Source organism: Cryptomeria japonica, unplaced genomic scaffold, assembly GCF_030272615.1.
Source record: "Cryptomeria japonica unplaced genomic scaffold, Sugi_1.0 HiC_scaffold_187, whole genome shotgun sequence".
In the NCBI taxonomy this organism is placed as follows: Eukaryota; Viridiplantae; Streptophyta; class Pinopsida; order Cupressales; family Cupressaceae; genus Cryptomeria; species Cryptomeria japonica.
Window position 1 is genome coordinate 6,064 of NW_026729009.1, and position 16,424 is coordinate 22,487.

The 16,424-nt window shown below is 34.7% G+C and overlaps 1 protein-coding gene across 1 annotated transcript; it reads left to right on the forward strand.

The window, feature by feature from the left end:
- Positions 1-6,714: 6,714 nt before the first annotated feature.
- Positions 6,715-15,866, forward strand: LOC131867871 (endoglucanase 16-like). Its single transcript, XM_059215550.1, has 8 exons — positions 6,715-6,921; positions 7,039-7,251; positions 7,337-7,537; positions 7,677-7,754; positions 7,845-7,997; positions 8,089-8,197; positions 8,345-8,508; positions 15,597-15,866. The coding sequence occupies exons 1-8, from the start codon at positions 6,715-6,717 to the stop codon at positions 15,864-15,866; spliced, it is 1,395 nt and encodes a 464-aa protein (XP_059071533.1).
- The last annotated feature ends 558 nt before the right edge of the window (positions 15,867-16,424 follow it).

Genomic DNA, 16,424 nt, shown 5'->3' on the forward strand with positions numbered 1-16,424 from the left:
AATACCCTCGAACCACACTTGACTTAGTACTTTATCATATTCATTTCCTCGATTAGCACTAACAATTTTTAAAATAATCTCTATAGTCAAATGGGATAAATGAAGCATGCAAAAAACAAGTAGAACATACAATTACCAAGAATGAAAAGAAGCTTATAGTATGCAAAAACAAAATCCTTCTGGTCTTTACAACACGTATAGGAAACTAATCTAAACAATACATATGGGCTGCATAAGAATAAAAGGGCTTGTAGCACAACTAGCATCTCCAATTACTTGCATGATGGTTTTCGTGTCCTCTTCCTAAACCAATCATGACAGCTATATGAATTGGAACCTCAATACAATTTAACCCCAAATGCTTGATCTATGATATATCGTAGCTCCAAATAAGAAATCATACAAGATAGAAGGAACACACATCTACCTTCCAATGTTTAATTTCACAGCTTACTAGATACCTCATAACAAGGTTAAAATAGGTGCAAACACCTCTAAAATTAGTTTATCGCAATAACATGTTATTGGGAAAAACTAATTTAGAGGTGTTTGCACATATTTCAACAAGTTATTGGACTAAACTACTTTTTATGATGTTTGAACCTATTTCGACCTTCTTTTCTACTATCTAGTAAGCTATGAAATTAAACATTGGAAGGTAGATGTGGTTTCCTTATCTTTATAAACTCCTCCATCTTGATGATGGATGATGGAGTATAATCTAAAATGTTGATGTGAAAAATATCTCACACAATTGAAATATAAATTGTGATATATAGTGAGATCACTCTTAGAAACAACAAACTAGTGCACGGTTCTCTTTCAATTAATCCCCCATGGTGTGTTCAACAATTTGTATCAAAGTAAAAATTAGAGAGCGATGCGGGACCGGGAGAAGGGAGAGACTTTGAATTTGAAATTAGGACTAGGCGGGAAACCCTGCAATGGACAAGCAAACCAGGGGGAGGGCGGAAAGGATGGATCTCAGGACTGCCTGATTCCTCTGAGCCAAATGGAAAGGACCTAGTGGATGGGAACCCAAAAGCTGGTGACAAGCTTCTCGATCCTGATGGGGGGGATGGAGCATCATGTGCTAGACACAGCCCAAGGAAGGGACCTATTTGTAGGGACAACGGTCGGTCATAGACGTCTCTATTCGGTGTCAAACCGAGTGGAAAGTCCTCGCTACTCCCAGTTCATAATATCTCAGAACTAGAAAAGGGTAGATCTTCTATTGCAGTTCCAGACCCAGTAATTGACCATAACATTAGCCTTATGGCAATGACTCGGGTTGGAAAAATTTTGTGCCCGACGCTGAATATTGATGTTGTCGGGACATTTGTGAAACATAAATGGACGCATAAAGGTCAAGTGGAGATAACGGCTATATCCAAAGGTGCGTTATTGATGCCATTTTCATGTGAAGAAGACATGTTGAGGGTGCTTTGTGATGGTCCTTGCTTGATTGGAAAATCTACGCTTGCACAAAATGGTCGCCTAAGATGGACCTAAATGAGTTTTTTTTTGTACAAGCTCCTGTTTGGGTCAGATTGTCGAGCCTTCCTCTAGAGTTATGGGTTGAGGATGTTTTAAAGGAATCGCTAGTTCCTTTTGGGAACTCTTATCTATGGATCCTATCACAATAGCTAGAAGAATACTTACCTTTGCAAGGATTTGTATGGGAGTTATGCAAGGCACGAATATGCCATTATCTATCAAGATTAACTCCAGATTGGGGAAGTGGATCCAACCTATAGAATATGAAAGTGTCCCTTTTGCATGTTTTCACTGCAAAAAATCGAGGCATAATTCTAGAAAATGCCCTCTACAGGTCGTCAAATAGAAAGAGAAGAAAGATAAGACAACGCAATGGAGAGCCAAAAAACCTTCTAAGCAACCGAAGATTGCTGAAAAAGAAAAAAATGGCAGAAGAACCCCAAAGTGTTAGCATCCCTAATACCTTCAAGGAACATGGGAAAACTAACATGGAAAAACCCAAAAACTAGATGGTTGAAGAAGGGAAAGAGGATCAAACAGGAAAATACGAGAGAGAACGGAAAAACACCAATCAGGAGGAACAATGAAGTGATACTCTGGAAGATGGAGAAATACAGGTGGTGTTGCAAACCAAGGAGGAAGCGGATTTGAATTGAATTGTGGAAAACACTAACAGAGATGGCCCTAGATCCGACTATGAGGAAGCCTAGAGGTTTTTGATCCTTGGAGGGATCTTGTGTGATAAAATTTAATTCAAACCATGTGTGATAAGGGCTCAAAGAAGTCAGTCATCATACATTTTCTTGAATATATTTTTGCCCTATTAAGAGATCCCTCTTGAATTTATATAAAAAATAATACATTTTATTGAGAAGGGTCTAAATGAGCATGTAGAATTCCTCATAATTAAAAGAATATTTTAAAAGTGTAGCCAGATTGAGATATTCTCAATCCTATGTTGACGCAGTTGATGTAGAACCAGGTGATGCAGTGAATAAAAGAGTTTTGAAATTTGTGATGCCTCTGAAAAAGAAATCTGCTTAAAGAACAAACCTAGTTCATCGTCAAAGATATTACAGTTGTTTGATTCAAGACCTATTTCCATAGTATTATATACACCAACATAATGGGGCTTCCTCTTCAAACATTTCTTAGGGAAAATTCATCTATCCATCCCTTACCATTAAACAAGTCATGCTTTTTCACAACCCTTTAATTATCATGATCAATAGATATGAACCCGACCATGACATATAGAACACAAATGGAACAAAGATCCATAATTCTGAAGAAAATCAAATATATTAGATAGGAATACAAAAACAACCTGAGAAGGAAAAAAAGTTGAGGAACCTTTAGATTAAGAACCTCTTCGCCCACTATAATAATGATCGCCCTCTAGATTGTCGCACAATCCCACTTGAAGATGTACTTCATATGCTTCATTGTGTGGGACACATGAGTTGGAAACTCACAGTTAGTAAATGTAATTGAAATGCATTATTTCAAATGCTTATACTCTATTATTTCAACCAGCAGTAGACAAAGAGAACAAAGAGAAAAAAATGATGAAACAAAATGTTCATTTTTCCCTCCTAAATCCATCTCCTCAAATGCCACCCAAATCTACGGAAACAGTAAGCTCAAAATAGAAATGTAATCATACAAGTGAGGGATTTGAAGTAGATTGAAGTAATTATTTTCCTACTTTCTTAACCTTGCCAGTATCTGATCAAAACCTATTGCACATCGAAAAATCATTTCCATTTTTATGAGATGCGCTAGGAATGTACCACGATTTCCTAAGGAAAAGCAACTTGACAGTCAAATCAGAAAGAAGGAATTATAATCGGCCTTAAATGGTGTTACCAATATATATTTCCCACACTACTTGGTAATCTTGCACAAATGTTGGAAAGATGCCACCTCAGTCATGTTGAAGAACACTTTTCCTATGATGTGAGAAGAATGACAGTCTTTTAAATCTTCACTACCATGCTTCATCTGAATGTGTTGTGTCTTATGTCCGTTAAATATGATGCATGCGTCAGTTCGCCTGAAATAATCAGAACAAAATAAGGCTAATTAAATGGTTGTGACATGGCTAAGGGTGTCAATTCTTCATCCACGAGGATTTCTTCATAAATTAACAAAATTTCGCCCAAATTTAGCCAACATCCTTTATCGGCTAGGAAATCTTCTAATCCATTGGAAGATCCAAGTTTCCATCCAACCATCCTTATGATTGAAGGTTTTTGTCCTCACTGATGAGATAATGTAAAGCATTAGACAAATTCATCAAATCAATCATGCCTTTCTTCTTCCATCCAATCTCCCTATAAAGAACTCCAAGAAGCATCTAGAACATTAGGTCGTCTTAGCTGATTAAAATGTTAATTATACTTTGGAGAACTTTATTATAATAAAGTGATATATATATATATATATATATAATTTAATTAAAATAATTACATTAAATCATCATTTAAATATTTTTAATAATTTTTACCACTTAATAAACGTAAATTTAATTATAAATGTCACGTAAGAATTGGGAACATTACACTTTTTTGTTTTCAATTGATTTTTCTTGATGATTCATATTGTCCTGCAAATCTTTTTGAGTGATACTCAACTACTAATTTCTTTGTTACTACTACTTCTAACTTTCTTAGAGGATTTTTTAGGACGAACCATTTCACTATTCAACTTTCACTATGATCCTTTGATATCATCACAAGTTGTGAAACTTGAACCAAGATATGTCTCTAAATTTCTTTCAAGAAGTGGGTTATCTCAATGGGAAAACCTTTTATCATCTATTTTGAAAATTAGCTTATCTCCAACCCAATGGAGAAATAGAAATAATGCAGGTATTATAAACTAGAAATAAGTTTCCTATTTAGACCATTCATATCAGTCTAATTCTAAATAATTGTCTTCTAAATTTACTTCATTTTTTATTCCCAGTTAGTGTCAACGTGTAATGTTCCCTTTTGGGATGATCCTAAATCTTTCCCTAAAATCAAATGTTCAATTAAAAATAAGAAATATAGAATATTAATTATAAATTTCCTTTCCAATGTAAACTTTGGTACTAACCCTACAAATATAGAATATAGAACTCCATTTCCCATAATCAACCATAATAGGGGTTGGAGAAGAAGCACGATAAGACACCTGGAACAGTCACCATAACTAAGCCCAAGAGTGTGGAGCATCTAACGAGGAAAACATGATACCTTGGCCCCAAGTGGCAGGAACGCTTCTCCATCCAACATGAGGTAAGCTACTTAAAAGGAGGACTTGTATCAACTCTCCAAACTGTGGTTGCACAATAGGGTTCCTGGAATGTTCGCCATAATTAAGACCAATGGCATGTAGCTCTATTCTTGGGTGTGAGAAAGTTACAATCACATGGGGAGGGGGGGGGGGGGGGGGGTGGTGGGCAACATTTTCTTGTTCAATGCACCTTGTATGTCTTATTAAAAAAGAATACACAAGTGTGAGACATCTATGATAGGAGAGGAATCACTGTATTCTTCATAATTATGAAAGGTAGTGATGATGACCTCTTGTCCTAGTTTATGAATAGCATGAAAAGTGGGAGATTTATGGTGGGTGGTATCAATTTAGAGGTTTCAGAAGAGATTATTGTCCGAGTGATTGCGTTGAAGTGTGATGGAAAAAAAGTCTCTCGAATAAGTAAACAAATTCTTATGAGGAGTGCATTTCAATGTTTCTAGAGAATGGTGAGGGACTAAAGAGACACTAGAATCGATTTAGAAAAGAAAACATTTCATTATTGTGAGGATCCATTACCTACCATATGATAAAGTACTTCATATTGGAGGGACAATTTGTAACAATCCACAGGTACAATTTCCCCATTCTTAATCACTTAAGACATAATAAGCTTGTTAGTTATCCATTATTTTTATTTTCTTCCCTGGACAAGTGTTTTTTAAAAGATTTTTACCCGCCCTTATATAAGGGCTTCATTTATACCATTTACAATTACTGCTTGGATAAAACCCCACTCTCAACCCCACTGCACCGTATAATTCTCCTAATGATCATGACCAGAAGCCTCCTCATCCTAGTAGTTCCAAAAGGAAATTTTCCTCTAAAGATGAAAGACGCATCTCTCTCCCACGCCATTTTATTTGGATGTCTAATGGTTTGGGGTCATTCCTTACTTAATCTAATAAAAAACAACTAGAAACCATAGAAGATTGAGGAAACCAACATGCGAGCACTAGAGAAACTAAGATTGATCTAACAATAGTAGGTCTTATATGGCCTACCACTCCTTATTGAGAAACTCTTGTTTTACTTCAAATGACTTTTCACTACGGAAGAGGCTTGAACCAGCCACTGCAAGCAAAGGAGGATACAAGTAGGGAGTGTCCTCTAAATGGCTTTTCTTTTTTTGAACTAGAGTGGTGAGAACTATGATGAGGCTAAAGACCAGCTTATTGCAACTTTCATTTCTCTTTTCTCTTATGCAACTCCTATTGAAAATATTGAATGATAATGACTATACTATTGACAAATACCTTACAATAAACAATTAAATTCAGATTGTATTTTTTAAAGTATAGTATAACATCATGTAAACCAAAAATATTTTTCCAATACTTGATACAAATATATAATACAATAATTACTTACTACACGTATGTATATTATATTAAAGCATTAATCCTAAAACCGAATTTTAACAATAGTATTATATCTTAAATCAAACTACAAACTTTCACCTGCCTTAGCCTGTAATTAGAATCGTTTTCTCCCTTACCATTCATCAACGAACAACGATAATTACTAACGGTAGCATTGCGGTGCAGACGGAAAATAATACAAATCAAAACAAATGCTAAAACTTATAATTCTTGTGAACAAGAACAAATCAAAATTGAAGGTAAAACGTATATATCTTGTGAAACGTATAATTCTTGTGAACAACAATCGAAAAAAAGACAAATGATATAAGGCATCAACCTGATTTCTCGTATTAACTGTTTGAGGTGCTGAGTATTTATCGTTTATTTTGTGGTGTCCCATGCTCTAAATCTTGCAGTTCCCATGCATTACTCAGCAACAGAAACTCATACACAGTCCTCGTTATAAATACTAGCTTTATACCACGACTAACAAGTCTATAAATTTAGCGCACAATTCTAAATTGCATATCAAAGAAAGAAGAGAATCCATATGGCCAAGGCAATGGAAGCGCTTTTGGCAGTGGTGTTGTTGCTGTTTTGTGGTGAGTGGCAGGTGGTTCGTGGAGAATTCGATTACAGAGATGCTCTATCTAAGTCTATCCTCTTTCTAGAGGCCCAACGATCCGGTAAACTCCCACAATCCCAGCGAGTAAAGTGGAGAGGAGATTCTGGCCTCACAGATGGGAAGTTGCAAAACGTAAGTAGAAGCAGAAATAAATCCCTATTCAATTTATTTAGAAATAAAAATAGAAGTGGATCATACTATCATTCCAAATTGACTCCATACAAAATTTTATGTGCAACTCAACTGCAGGTTGATTTAGCTGGGGGTTACTACGATGCAGGCGATAACGTGAAATATGGGCTTCCCATGGCATTCACTATCACCACACTCGCTTGGGGCACACTGGATTATGGGAAAGAGTTGAAAGCTGCAGGAGAGATTCAGAATGCAAGGGACGCTATTAGATGGGGAACTGACTACTTTCTCAAGGCTAGTGCAACTCCAAATGAATTATGGGTTCAGGTAAAGAAATCTAATCTAAAATATTCAGCATTCATTCTTCAAGATTATGAAAAACTGACGAGGTTGATCTTGATGCATGAAATAGGTGGGTGATCCCCAGGCAGACCATAATTGTTGGGAGCGTCCAGAAGATATGGACACTCCTCGATCTCTTTACAAGATTGATAAAGACACCCCTGGATCAGAAATTGCAGCAGAAACGGCCGCAGCCTTGGCTGCCTCCTCCATTGTTTTCAGATTCACAAACCCTCGTTACTCACACCTTCTCCTCCAACGTTCTCAATCGGTATGTTTGGGTGCTCAAGTAAAATAGAAAACATAGCTGTTAACTAACACAGCAAAATCAACAAGTTTCATCCATCCATTTTGAGAAAAACCTTATACATCCATCTTCTTTCTAACCGGCCATTCATGTTTCCCTTCAGCTCTTCAGCTTTGCCGATCGATACAAGGGCACCTACGGAGGAGAGTGTCCATTTTATTGCTCTGTTTCAGGCTACAATGTAAGAAGACTTTGGTTTTCTCTTAACATATGCACTTGTAACCAGAATTTGGTTTTCTTTTAACATATGCACTTGTAAATATGATCTCAGGACGAGCTTCTATGGGCTGCATCTTGGCTATACAGACCTACCAAATCCTCATATTATTCCAACTATATTATCCAGCACGACGATGTAAAGGCATATGTTAATGAATTCAACTGGGACCTCAAATATGCTGGAGTTCAAGTGCTTCTAACAGACGTAAGCGTAGACTGATTGGTGCAATTTTTTAAATAAAATGTAATATAAACATACTCTAGCTTAAAGCTAACTTATGCACTTCACCAACCAGTTATATTTCCAAGGGGAAGCTCAATTCTCAGCCTATAGAAGTAATGCAGAACGCTTTGTTTGTTCACTTCTTCCAGGCAGTCCCATTCGTTCTGTTAAAACCACCCCAGGTGAACTCTCTATCTCTTCACCAGTACCACTAACAATCAATCCTTTTTCTAGTCACAACCATATAAATCCTCTGTTACTACTCCTCTTCTAATCATAGCCCTCAAAATTCTCTTAGTGATATCTGTAATACAATTCTTTTGTTACAGGAGGTTTGTTGTATGTTAGAGATGGCGCCAACACTCAATATGTTACCAGTGCTGCTTTTTTGATGGCAAGATACAGTGATTTACTATCAGCTAAGAAGCGAACATTGTCATGCGGCAACACTCTCTTTAAACCCAACGACGTTATGGGCTTCGCAAAGCTACAAGTAAGCACACTACATTATCTGTTTTTGTATTTTGGAGCATACAATATAATGAATCCTAATCATATCCTTTGCAGATTGATTATTTATTAGGAAGGAATCCTCTGGGCATTTCATATATGGTAGGATACGGTTCCAAATATCCAAGGCAACCACATCACAGAGGAGCATCTGTAGTTTCCATTCATCAACAACCAAGGAAGATCAAATGCATTGAAGGTTTTATGAACTGGTTTCACAAAGATTCTTCCAATCCAAACACACTAATTGGGGCAATAGTGGGGGGCCCAGATAAATATGATCGTTTTGTAGACCTCAGGACCAAATCTAGCATGCTTGAACCTACAACATACATAAATTCTCCTCTTGTGGGTGTTCTTGCAAAATTGTACAGAATGACATGCAAAACTAACAGGCAGTGTTGATTTTCTTGGACATCAAAGAACTAGGAAAAATCTTTCCATCAATCATTGGAAATGACAGATTATGTTGCACTAGAGTATTTACAATTGTGGGAGGCTATATGAGAAAAGGCCCCCAAGATGAATCATGTCATTATTAACACAATAAAAATTATTATTTTCAAGTTACAGCTTTTATGTTGGTTCTAAAGTAAAAAATATATAAATCTATTTATGTTAGAATTAGAATTGAATATTATTAATAGTTTATGTTTTAATATAATAAAAAAGTGATATTATTAATTTTTTTGTTATGCTGATAGGTATTATACAATTTCATTAGGGGTAGTTAGAATTTGTATACATACAAATTTCTCCTTAAATCACATGGATGAACAATAATCATGGTCATTATTACTTGATTATGAAACTAGTTTACTTTTTAATATTGTTACAATTATTAATATGAAATTTAATATTGTTAAAATTGCTAAATTGAAATGTGTAATGTGCTCAAAGGTGTGATATGATTATATTAAGGATGGTGATAACTTGTGCACATACAAACTTTTTCTTAAATTACATTCATCAACAATAACCATTGTCATCAATTAATTATAATACTTTCACCCTCTAAAAAATGGAAATCCCCCATCCCATGTCTTCATTATTATACATGAGCCAAATTTATTTGTTGGATTGTACATTGTCTCTCACATTATTATACATCAACCAATTTATTTGTTGCATTGTACATTGTCTCTCGCACTTTTTTATCACAAATTCATAGGTGCTCAATGAAGCCGTGCCTATTTACTCTAAAGCATATTTTCTAAACAATTTAATTCACTCATCTCACTATTTCTTTTAAATACAAGTAATAATAACTCAATGTGACAATAATTCTCGCAACAATAATATATTAATGAATAAAAACTCAATCGCCAATAAGTTGAAAACAGCAATTATGCTTTTACCATGAGCCCAAGTACCTTGGAAAGAAATAATAAAGCAATAAATAAAATGCATCATTCACATTATAGCCATCAACAAATGGCTGAAGAGAGAAACCCTTCACGCCGATGTGCAATTGGTTATGTAGCTTTTGAATACCACATTATTTTATTTTTCTAAAGAAAATATGATGTTTTATTTTCATTTTATATTTTCTTCCCCTACAAGTTCCCATTCATTCACCTGGCAATATATTGATTTACTTCTTATGATTTTGATTTTTTTTTAAATAATTGTTTACAATTTTATATTTATAGGTAATTCTTTTATTGACAAGTTGTGGAATGAGGGCCCACTCATATAAAAAATGGCATATAAAATAGAGAGTGAAATCTAATTGAAAAATGAGGAGAAAAGAAGAGGAAGAAGACAGAGGAAGTTGACAAAGTTTAAGTTTGCTAAAACATATTAACAAACCATCCTTCCAAAATTTGACTAAAAGTAACTTTGCTTTAATGTCAAAGGACAAAAAGACTTCACTATTTTTCTTTAATTTTCTCTTGGTAAGGAGTGCTTGAGAGATCCACTAAGAGGCCTTTCAAATAGAGGCTTGGGATTCCATTTTATATTTTTCAACCCTGGATTTCATACTTGGTCACTTATCAAGTTTACCAATGTTTAATCAAAATCGTACTCTTAGTCTAGCGTGATATTCGTGATGTTAGGGCAAATAAATTCATCTTAATGGTCCAAAAATTCATTCAGAAAACAAATGCGCTACTTACATGAAACATGAAGGAGATCCTCATCTTCAAAAGGATGGAATTTTTCCTATTGAGAAATATCCTTACTTTTAGAGGTTTGATGATTGCACTGGAAAGTCACCAAACAACACAATTCTACAGCACAAGAGAGAACTATATTCATAGAAATAACCCCAACAACCATAGTAATAAAGGAATTTTGCAAGGAATAATTTAATAAAATCCAATTGTTTTGTCAAAATAAGTCAAGATTAGAGCTACCATTTTTGTAAATCCCTTTCTGGAGGTCACCAATATAAAGATTTGATATATATTTTGTATTGCAGCCCATAATTTTGAGCCCCATTTATTAAATCTAAAACAACGCTCTGAAAGACCATAACGACTAGTATGCTGAAACCATGCACCATATAAAATTTAATTCCAACCATGTGTGATAAGGGCTCAAAGAAGTTAGCCATCATGCATTTTCTTGAATATATTTTTGCCCTATTAAGAGATCCCTCTTTAATTTCTATAAAAAATAATACACTTTATTGAGAAGGGTCTAAATGAGCATGTATAATTCCTCATAATTAAAAGAATATTTTAAAAGTGTAGCCAAATTGAGATATTCTCGATCCTATGTTGACGCAGTTGATGTAGAACCAAGTGATGACGTGAATAAAAGAGTTCTGAAATTTGGGATGCCTCTGAAGAAGGAATCTGCTCAAAGAACAAACTTGGTTCATTGTCAAAGATCTTACAGTTGTTTGATTCAAGACCTATTTTCATAGTATTATCTAGACTAACATAATGGGGCTTCTTCAAAAGAAAAATTTAGGGAAAATACATCTATCCATCCCTTACCTTTAAACAAGTCATGCTTTTTCACAACCCTTTCAATATCATGATCAGTAGATACAAACCCGTACCTGACATATAGAACACAAATGGAACAGAGATCCATAATTCTGAAGCAAATCAAATGCATTAGATAGGAATACAAAAACAACCTAAGAAGGAAAAAAAAATTGAGGAGCCTTCAGGTTAAGAACCTCTTCGCCCACTATAATAATGATCGCCCGCTAGATTGTCGCACAATCCCACTTGAAGATGTACTTCATATGCTTCGTTGTGTAGGACACATATGTTGGAAACTCACAGTTAGTAAATGTAACTCAAATGCATCAGTTCAAAGGATTATACTCTATTATTTCAACCACTAGTAGACATAGAGAACAAAGAGAAAAAAATGATGAAACAAAATGTTCATTTTTCCCTCCTAAATCCATCTCCTCAAATGCCACCCAAATCTACGGAAACAGTAAGCTCAAAATAGAAATGTAATCATACAAGTGAGGTATTTGAAGTAGATTGAAGTAATTATTTTCTTACTTTCTTAACCTTTCCAGTGTCTAATCAAAACCTATTGCACATCAAAAAATCATTTCTATTTTAATGAGATGCGCTAGAAAAGTACCATGATTTCCTAAGGAAAAGCCACTTGACACTCAAATAAAAAAAAAGGAATTATAATCGACCTTAAATGGTGTTACTAATATATACATACATACATACATACATATATCTGTGTGTGTGTTTGTGTGTACGTGCGTGCACGCATGTACATACATACATATATATATATATATATATATATATATATATATATATATATATATATATATATATATATATATATATATATATATATATATATATATATATATATATATATGTATGTATGTATACATATACATATATACATATATAGACATATATGTATGTATATAATCACTGTATAATAAAACAAATAATTAATTTCTTTAAAGTTTCATCCAATTTGTCATCCCATTATGGAGGCGAGATGTGGGCATATAAGGAAAGAAAGTAGACAAATGGTCCATTCAAGTTAAGCTAGGAGGTCAAATGACAAATGTACTTTCAATTCCTTGAACTTAATGGATAGGCTCAAGGAGCCTTATATGATCTCTCGTGGGCTTCATAGCATGGATGAGTCATTGGGTAAATCCTCAAAGAAAACTCACATGTATTTATAATTATTAGGATTATGATTAGAATTGTCTTTATAACTTGTTGGACTATATGTGTATCTTTTGATAACAAATTTGATTGCAAGTTATAAATCAAGACACTAAGTTGACAAATCTCTATTTCCAACACAATCCCAACACTTGTTTAGAATTTTAGGGACAATCAAATAGAGTCCTAATAGAAATTATTGATTCTCATGATAGCAACAAAATAGTGGAAGATGACCAAAAAGAGGGCACAATAAAGTAGGTCAACCTTTGGAGACTCAATGTTTAACCAATTTCATTTGGATTGACCTGAAAACTCTTTCACAAAAGGATGCTTTTCCATAATTTCCAAGATAATAATCCTAGAGTCAAGTTTCCAAGACATATCTTAGATACAATCATCATAGATCTTAAAATCAAGAGGCTCAAAAGGAAAGGTGACCTTAATATCCCTAAGAGATAAAAGGTAGGGTTGATTTCCAGTTCTAATGAAGGGTAGGAAAAGTGAGAGAAAGAGGAATGTTCTCCCCATACATATAAGGAGGACACACAACCTCAACTTTATAATTTAACCATATGTCTAATGTGGGCTATTTTATAAATTTGGGATTCTAAAAAACACTATATATCTAATAAGGCTTCGAAACATTTTTTTAGTGTTGTGTATCAATATAGATGTAAAGGCTCCTTTACCAAAAGGGAGACTCTAGAGAGGTAGCTTGAGCTAAGGGTAGAAACATAGAACTAGAGTCCTTGTATTTTTGTTAGGGGGAACACAAATATTTAGATCGACCTCTCTGTGATCATTCCAATCTAACCATATTATTCTATAAAAATGGAAAATGCACGACAAGATTGTTTCCCGCAAGGAATTAGTAATTGTGTCAAGTAATAATTCATCAAAGATGCAACTATTGTGGACAACAGATAATGAGTCCACAATCATTTCCATGTGATTTCACTGCCTTAAATTCAACTCATTTCACTCTTACCCTTACGTTATTTACTCCTTAACACCCTATTGATTTTTTATTTTTTTAGGTCTTTCCCTACATAACAAATCCATTATTTCAATGACTGAAATTTCCTACATTAGCCACTGTTGACCACCCTATACAAAACACCTTTTCCCTCTCAATGTCATTTTCCCTAATTCATTTTTCATTTATAATATTGCACTCGTCATTGACCAGCTTACACTTGGCAATGCATATTAAAAATTGATTTTTTTTTTTGGATTGGCTAGAACCTTTGAATATATCTCTAATATTAGAAAGCCACATAAGTCAACCACATGTATAGTCAAACTGAGACAATAGTGAGAGACAAAAAATATGTAAATAAATAGCTTAATGCATTAACTCAATGAAATATTTAACTTAATAAGATATAAATTTAAATTGAAATATTTTTTGTCATCTAGAATAGAAAGTTTTCTATCTAGGATAGAGACATGTGATGACCATACAAGATAGCACACAGGAACAAATCATATAAAAAGTACATAGTATTCACAAGTAAGGTTATCTAGAAAAAATATCTACACTAACACCCTCCATGCACAACTAGGTGGATACAAAGAGATTAGGGTCTTGAAAAGTACAAAGAAACCCTAACAAAGTTGTTAAAGAGAAATGACCTAGTGGGAAAGACTTCCCATTGATGTGGAAAGAGGATGGAAGCAGATTAACTCCATAATATGTTAATGAAAAAGTCTTGAATATTCATGCCTACCTTGATGTTGATCTTGAGTTATGACTAAAACTGATATATGGTAACAAGTACCACAAAGATTCAAGCACACTAACCATAATGAATGACCCTCAAACTAACATGTGACATGATGCAAATGAAATGACATATTCAAGATCATTAACCAAATGCTCTAAATATGAGATGTTATCTCAAATGTACTAAAATGTGTGATGTTATGAGTATGATGTGCTCAAGAAAAACTAAATAATCTAGATACAATTCATGCAAGTTGTCATCAAGAAGAAGATGATATGCAATTAAACTTTTTATGCATGAATCTTCTCTAGGATGGAACATTATTGAAGTTCAATTATTACAATACCCTCGAACCACACTTGACTTAGTACTTTATCATATTCATTTCCTCGATTAGCACTAACAATTTTTAAAATAATCTCTATAGTCAAATGGGATAAATGAAGCATGCAAAAAACAAGTAGAACATACAATTACCAAGAATGAAAAGAAGCTTATAGTATGCAAAAACAAAATCCTTCTGGTCTTTACAACACGTATAGGAAACTAATCTAAACAATACATATGGGCTGCATAAGAATAAAAGGGCTTGTAGCACAACTAGCATCTCCAATTACTTGCATGATGGTTTTCGTGTCCTCTTCCTAAACCAATCATGACAGCTATATGAATTGGAACCTCAATACAATTTAACCCCAAATGCTTGATCTATGATATATCGTAGCTCCAAATAAGAAATCATACAAGATAGAAGGAACACACATCTACCTTCCAATGTTTAATTTCACAGCTTACTAGATACCTCATAACAAGGTTAAAATAGGTGCAAACACCTCTAAAATTAGTTTATCGCAATAACATGTTATTGGGAAAAACTAATTTAGAGGTGTTTGCACATATTTCAACAAGTTATTGGACTAAACTACTTTTTATGATGTTTGAACCTATTTCGACCTTCTTTTCTACTATCTAGTAAGCTATGAAATTAAACATTGGAAGGTAGATGTGGTTTCCTTATCTTTATAAACTCCTCCATCTTGATGATGGATGATGGAGTATAATCTAAAATGTTGATGTGAAAAATATCTCACACAATTGAAATATAAATTGTGATATATAGTGAGATCACTCTTAGAAACAACAAACTAGTGCACGGTTCTCTTTCAATTAATCCCCCATGGTGTGTTCAACAATTTGTATCAAAGTAAAAATTAGAGAGCGATGCGGGACCGGGAGAAGGGAGAGACTTTGAATTTGAAATTAGGACTAGGCGGGAAACCCTGCAATGGACAAGCAAACCAGGGGGAGGGCGGAAAGGATGGATCTCAGGACTGCCTGATTCCTCTGAGCCAAATGGAAAGGACCTAGTGGATGGGAACCCAAAAGCTGGTGACAAGCTTCTCGATCCTGATGGGGGGAATGGAGCATCATGTGCTAGACACAGCCCAAGGAAGGGACCTATTTGTAGGGACAACGGTCGGTCATAGACGTCTCTATTCGGTGTCAAACCGAGTGGAAAGTCCTCGCTACTCCCAGTTCATAATATCTCAGAACCAGAAAAGGGTAGATCTTCTATTGCAGTTCCAGACCCAGTAATTGAGCATAACATTAGCCTTATGGCAATGACTCGGGTTGGAAAAATTTTGTGCCCGACGCTGAATATTGATGTTGTCGGGACATTTGTGAAACATAAATGGACGCATAAAGGTCAAGTGGAGATAACGGCTATATCCAAAGGTGCGTTATTGATGCCATTTTCATGTGAAGAAGACATGTTGAGGGTGCTTTGTGATGGTCCTTGCTTGATTGGAAAATCTACGCTTGCACAAAATGGTCGCCTAAGATGGACCTAAATGAGTTTTTTTTTGTACAAGCTCCTGTTTGGGTCAGATTGTCGAGCCTTCCTCTAGAGTTATGGGTTGAGGATGTTTTAAAGGAATCGCTAGTTCCTTTTGGGAACTCTTATCTATGGATCCTATCACAATAGCTAGAAGAATACTTACCTTTGCAAGGATTTGTATGGGAGTTATGCAAGGCACGAATAT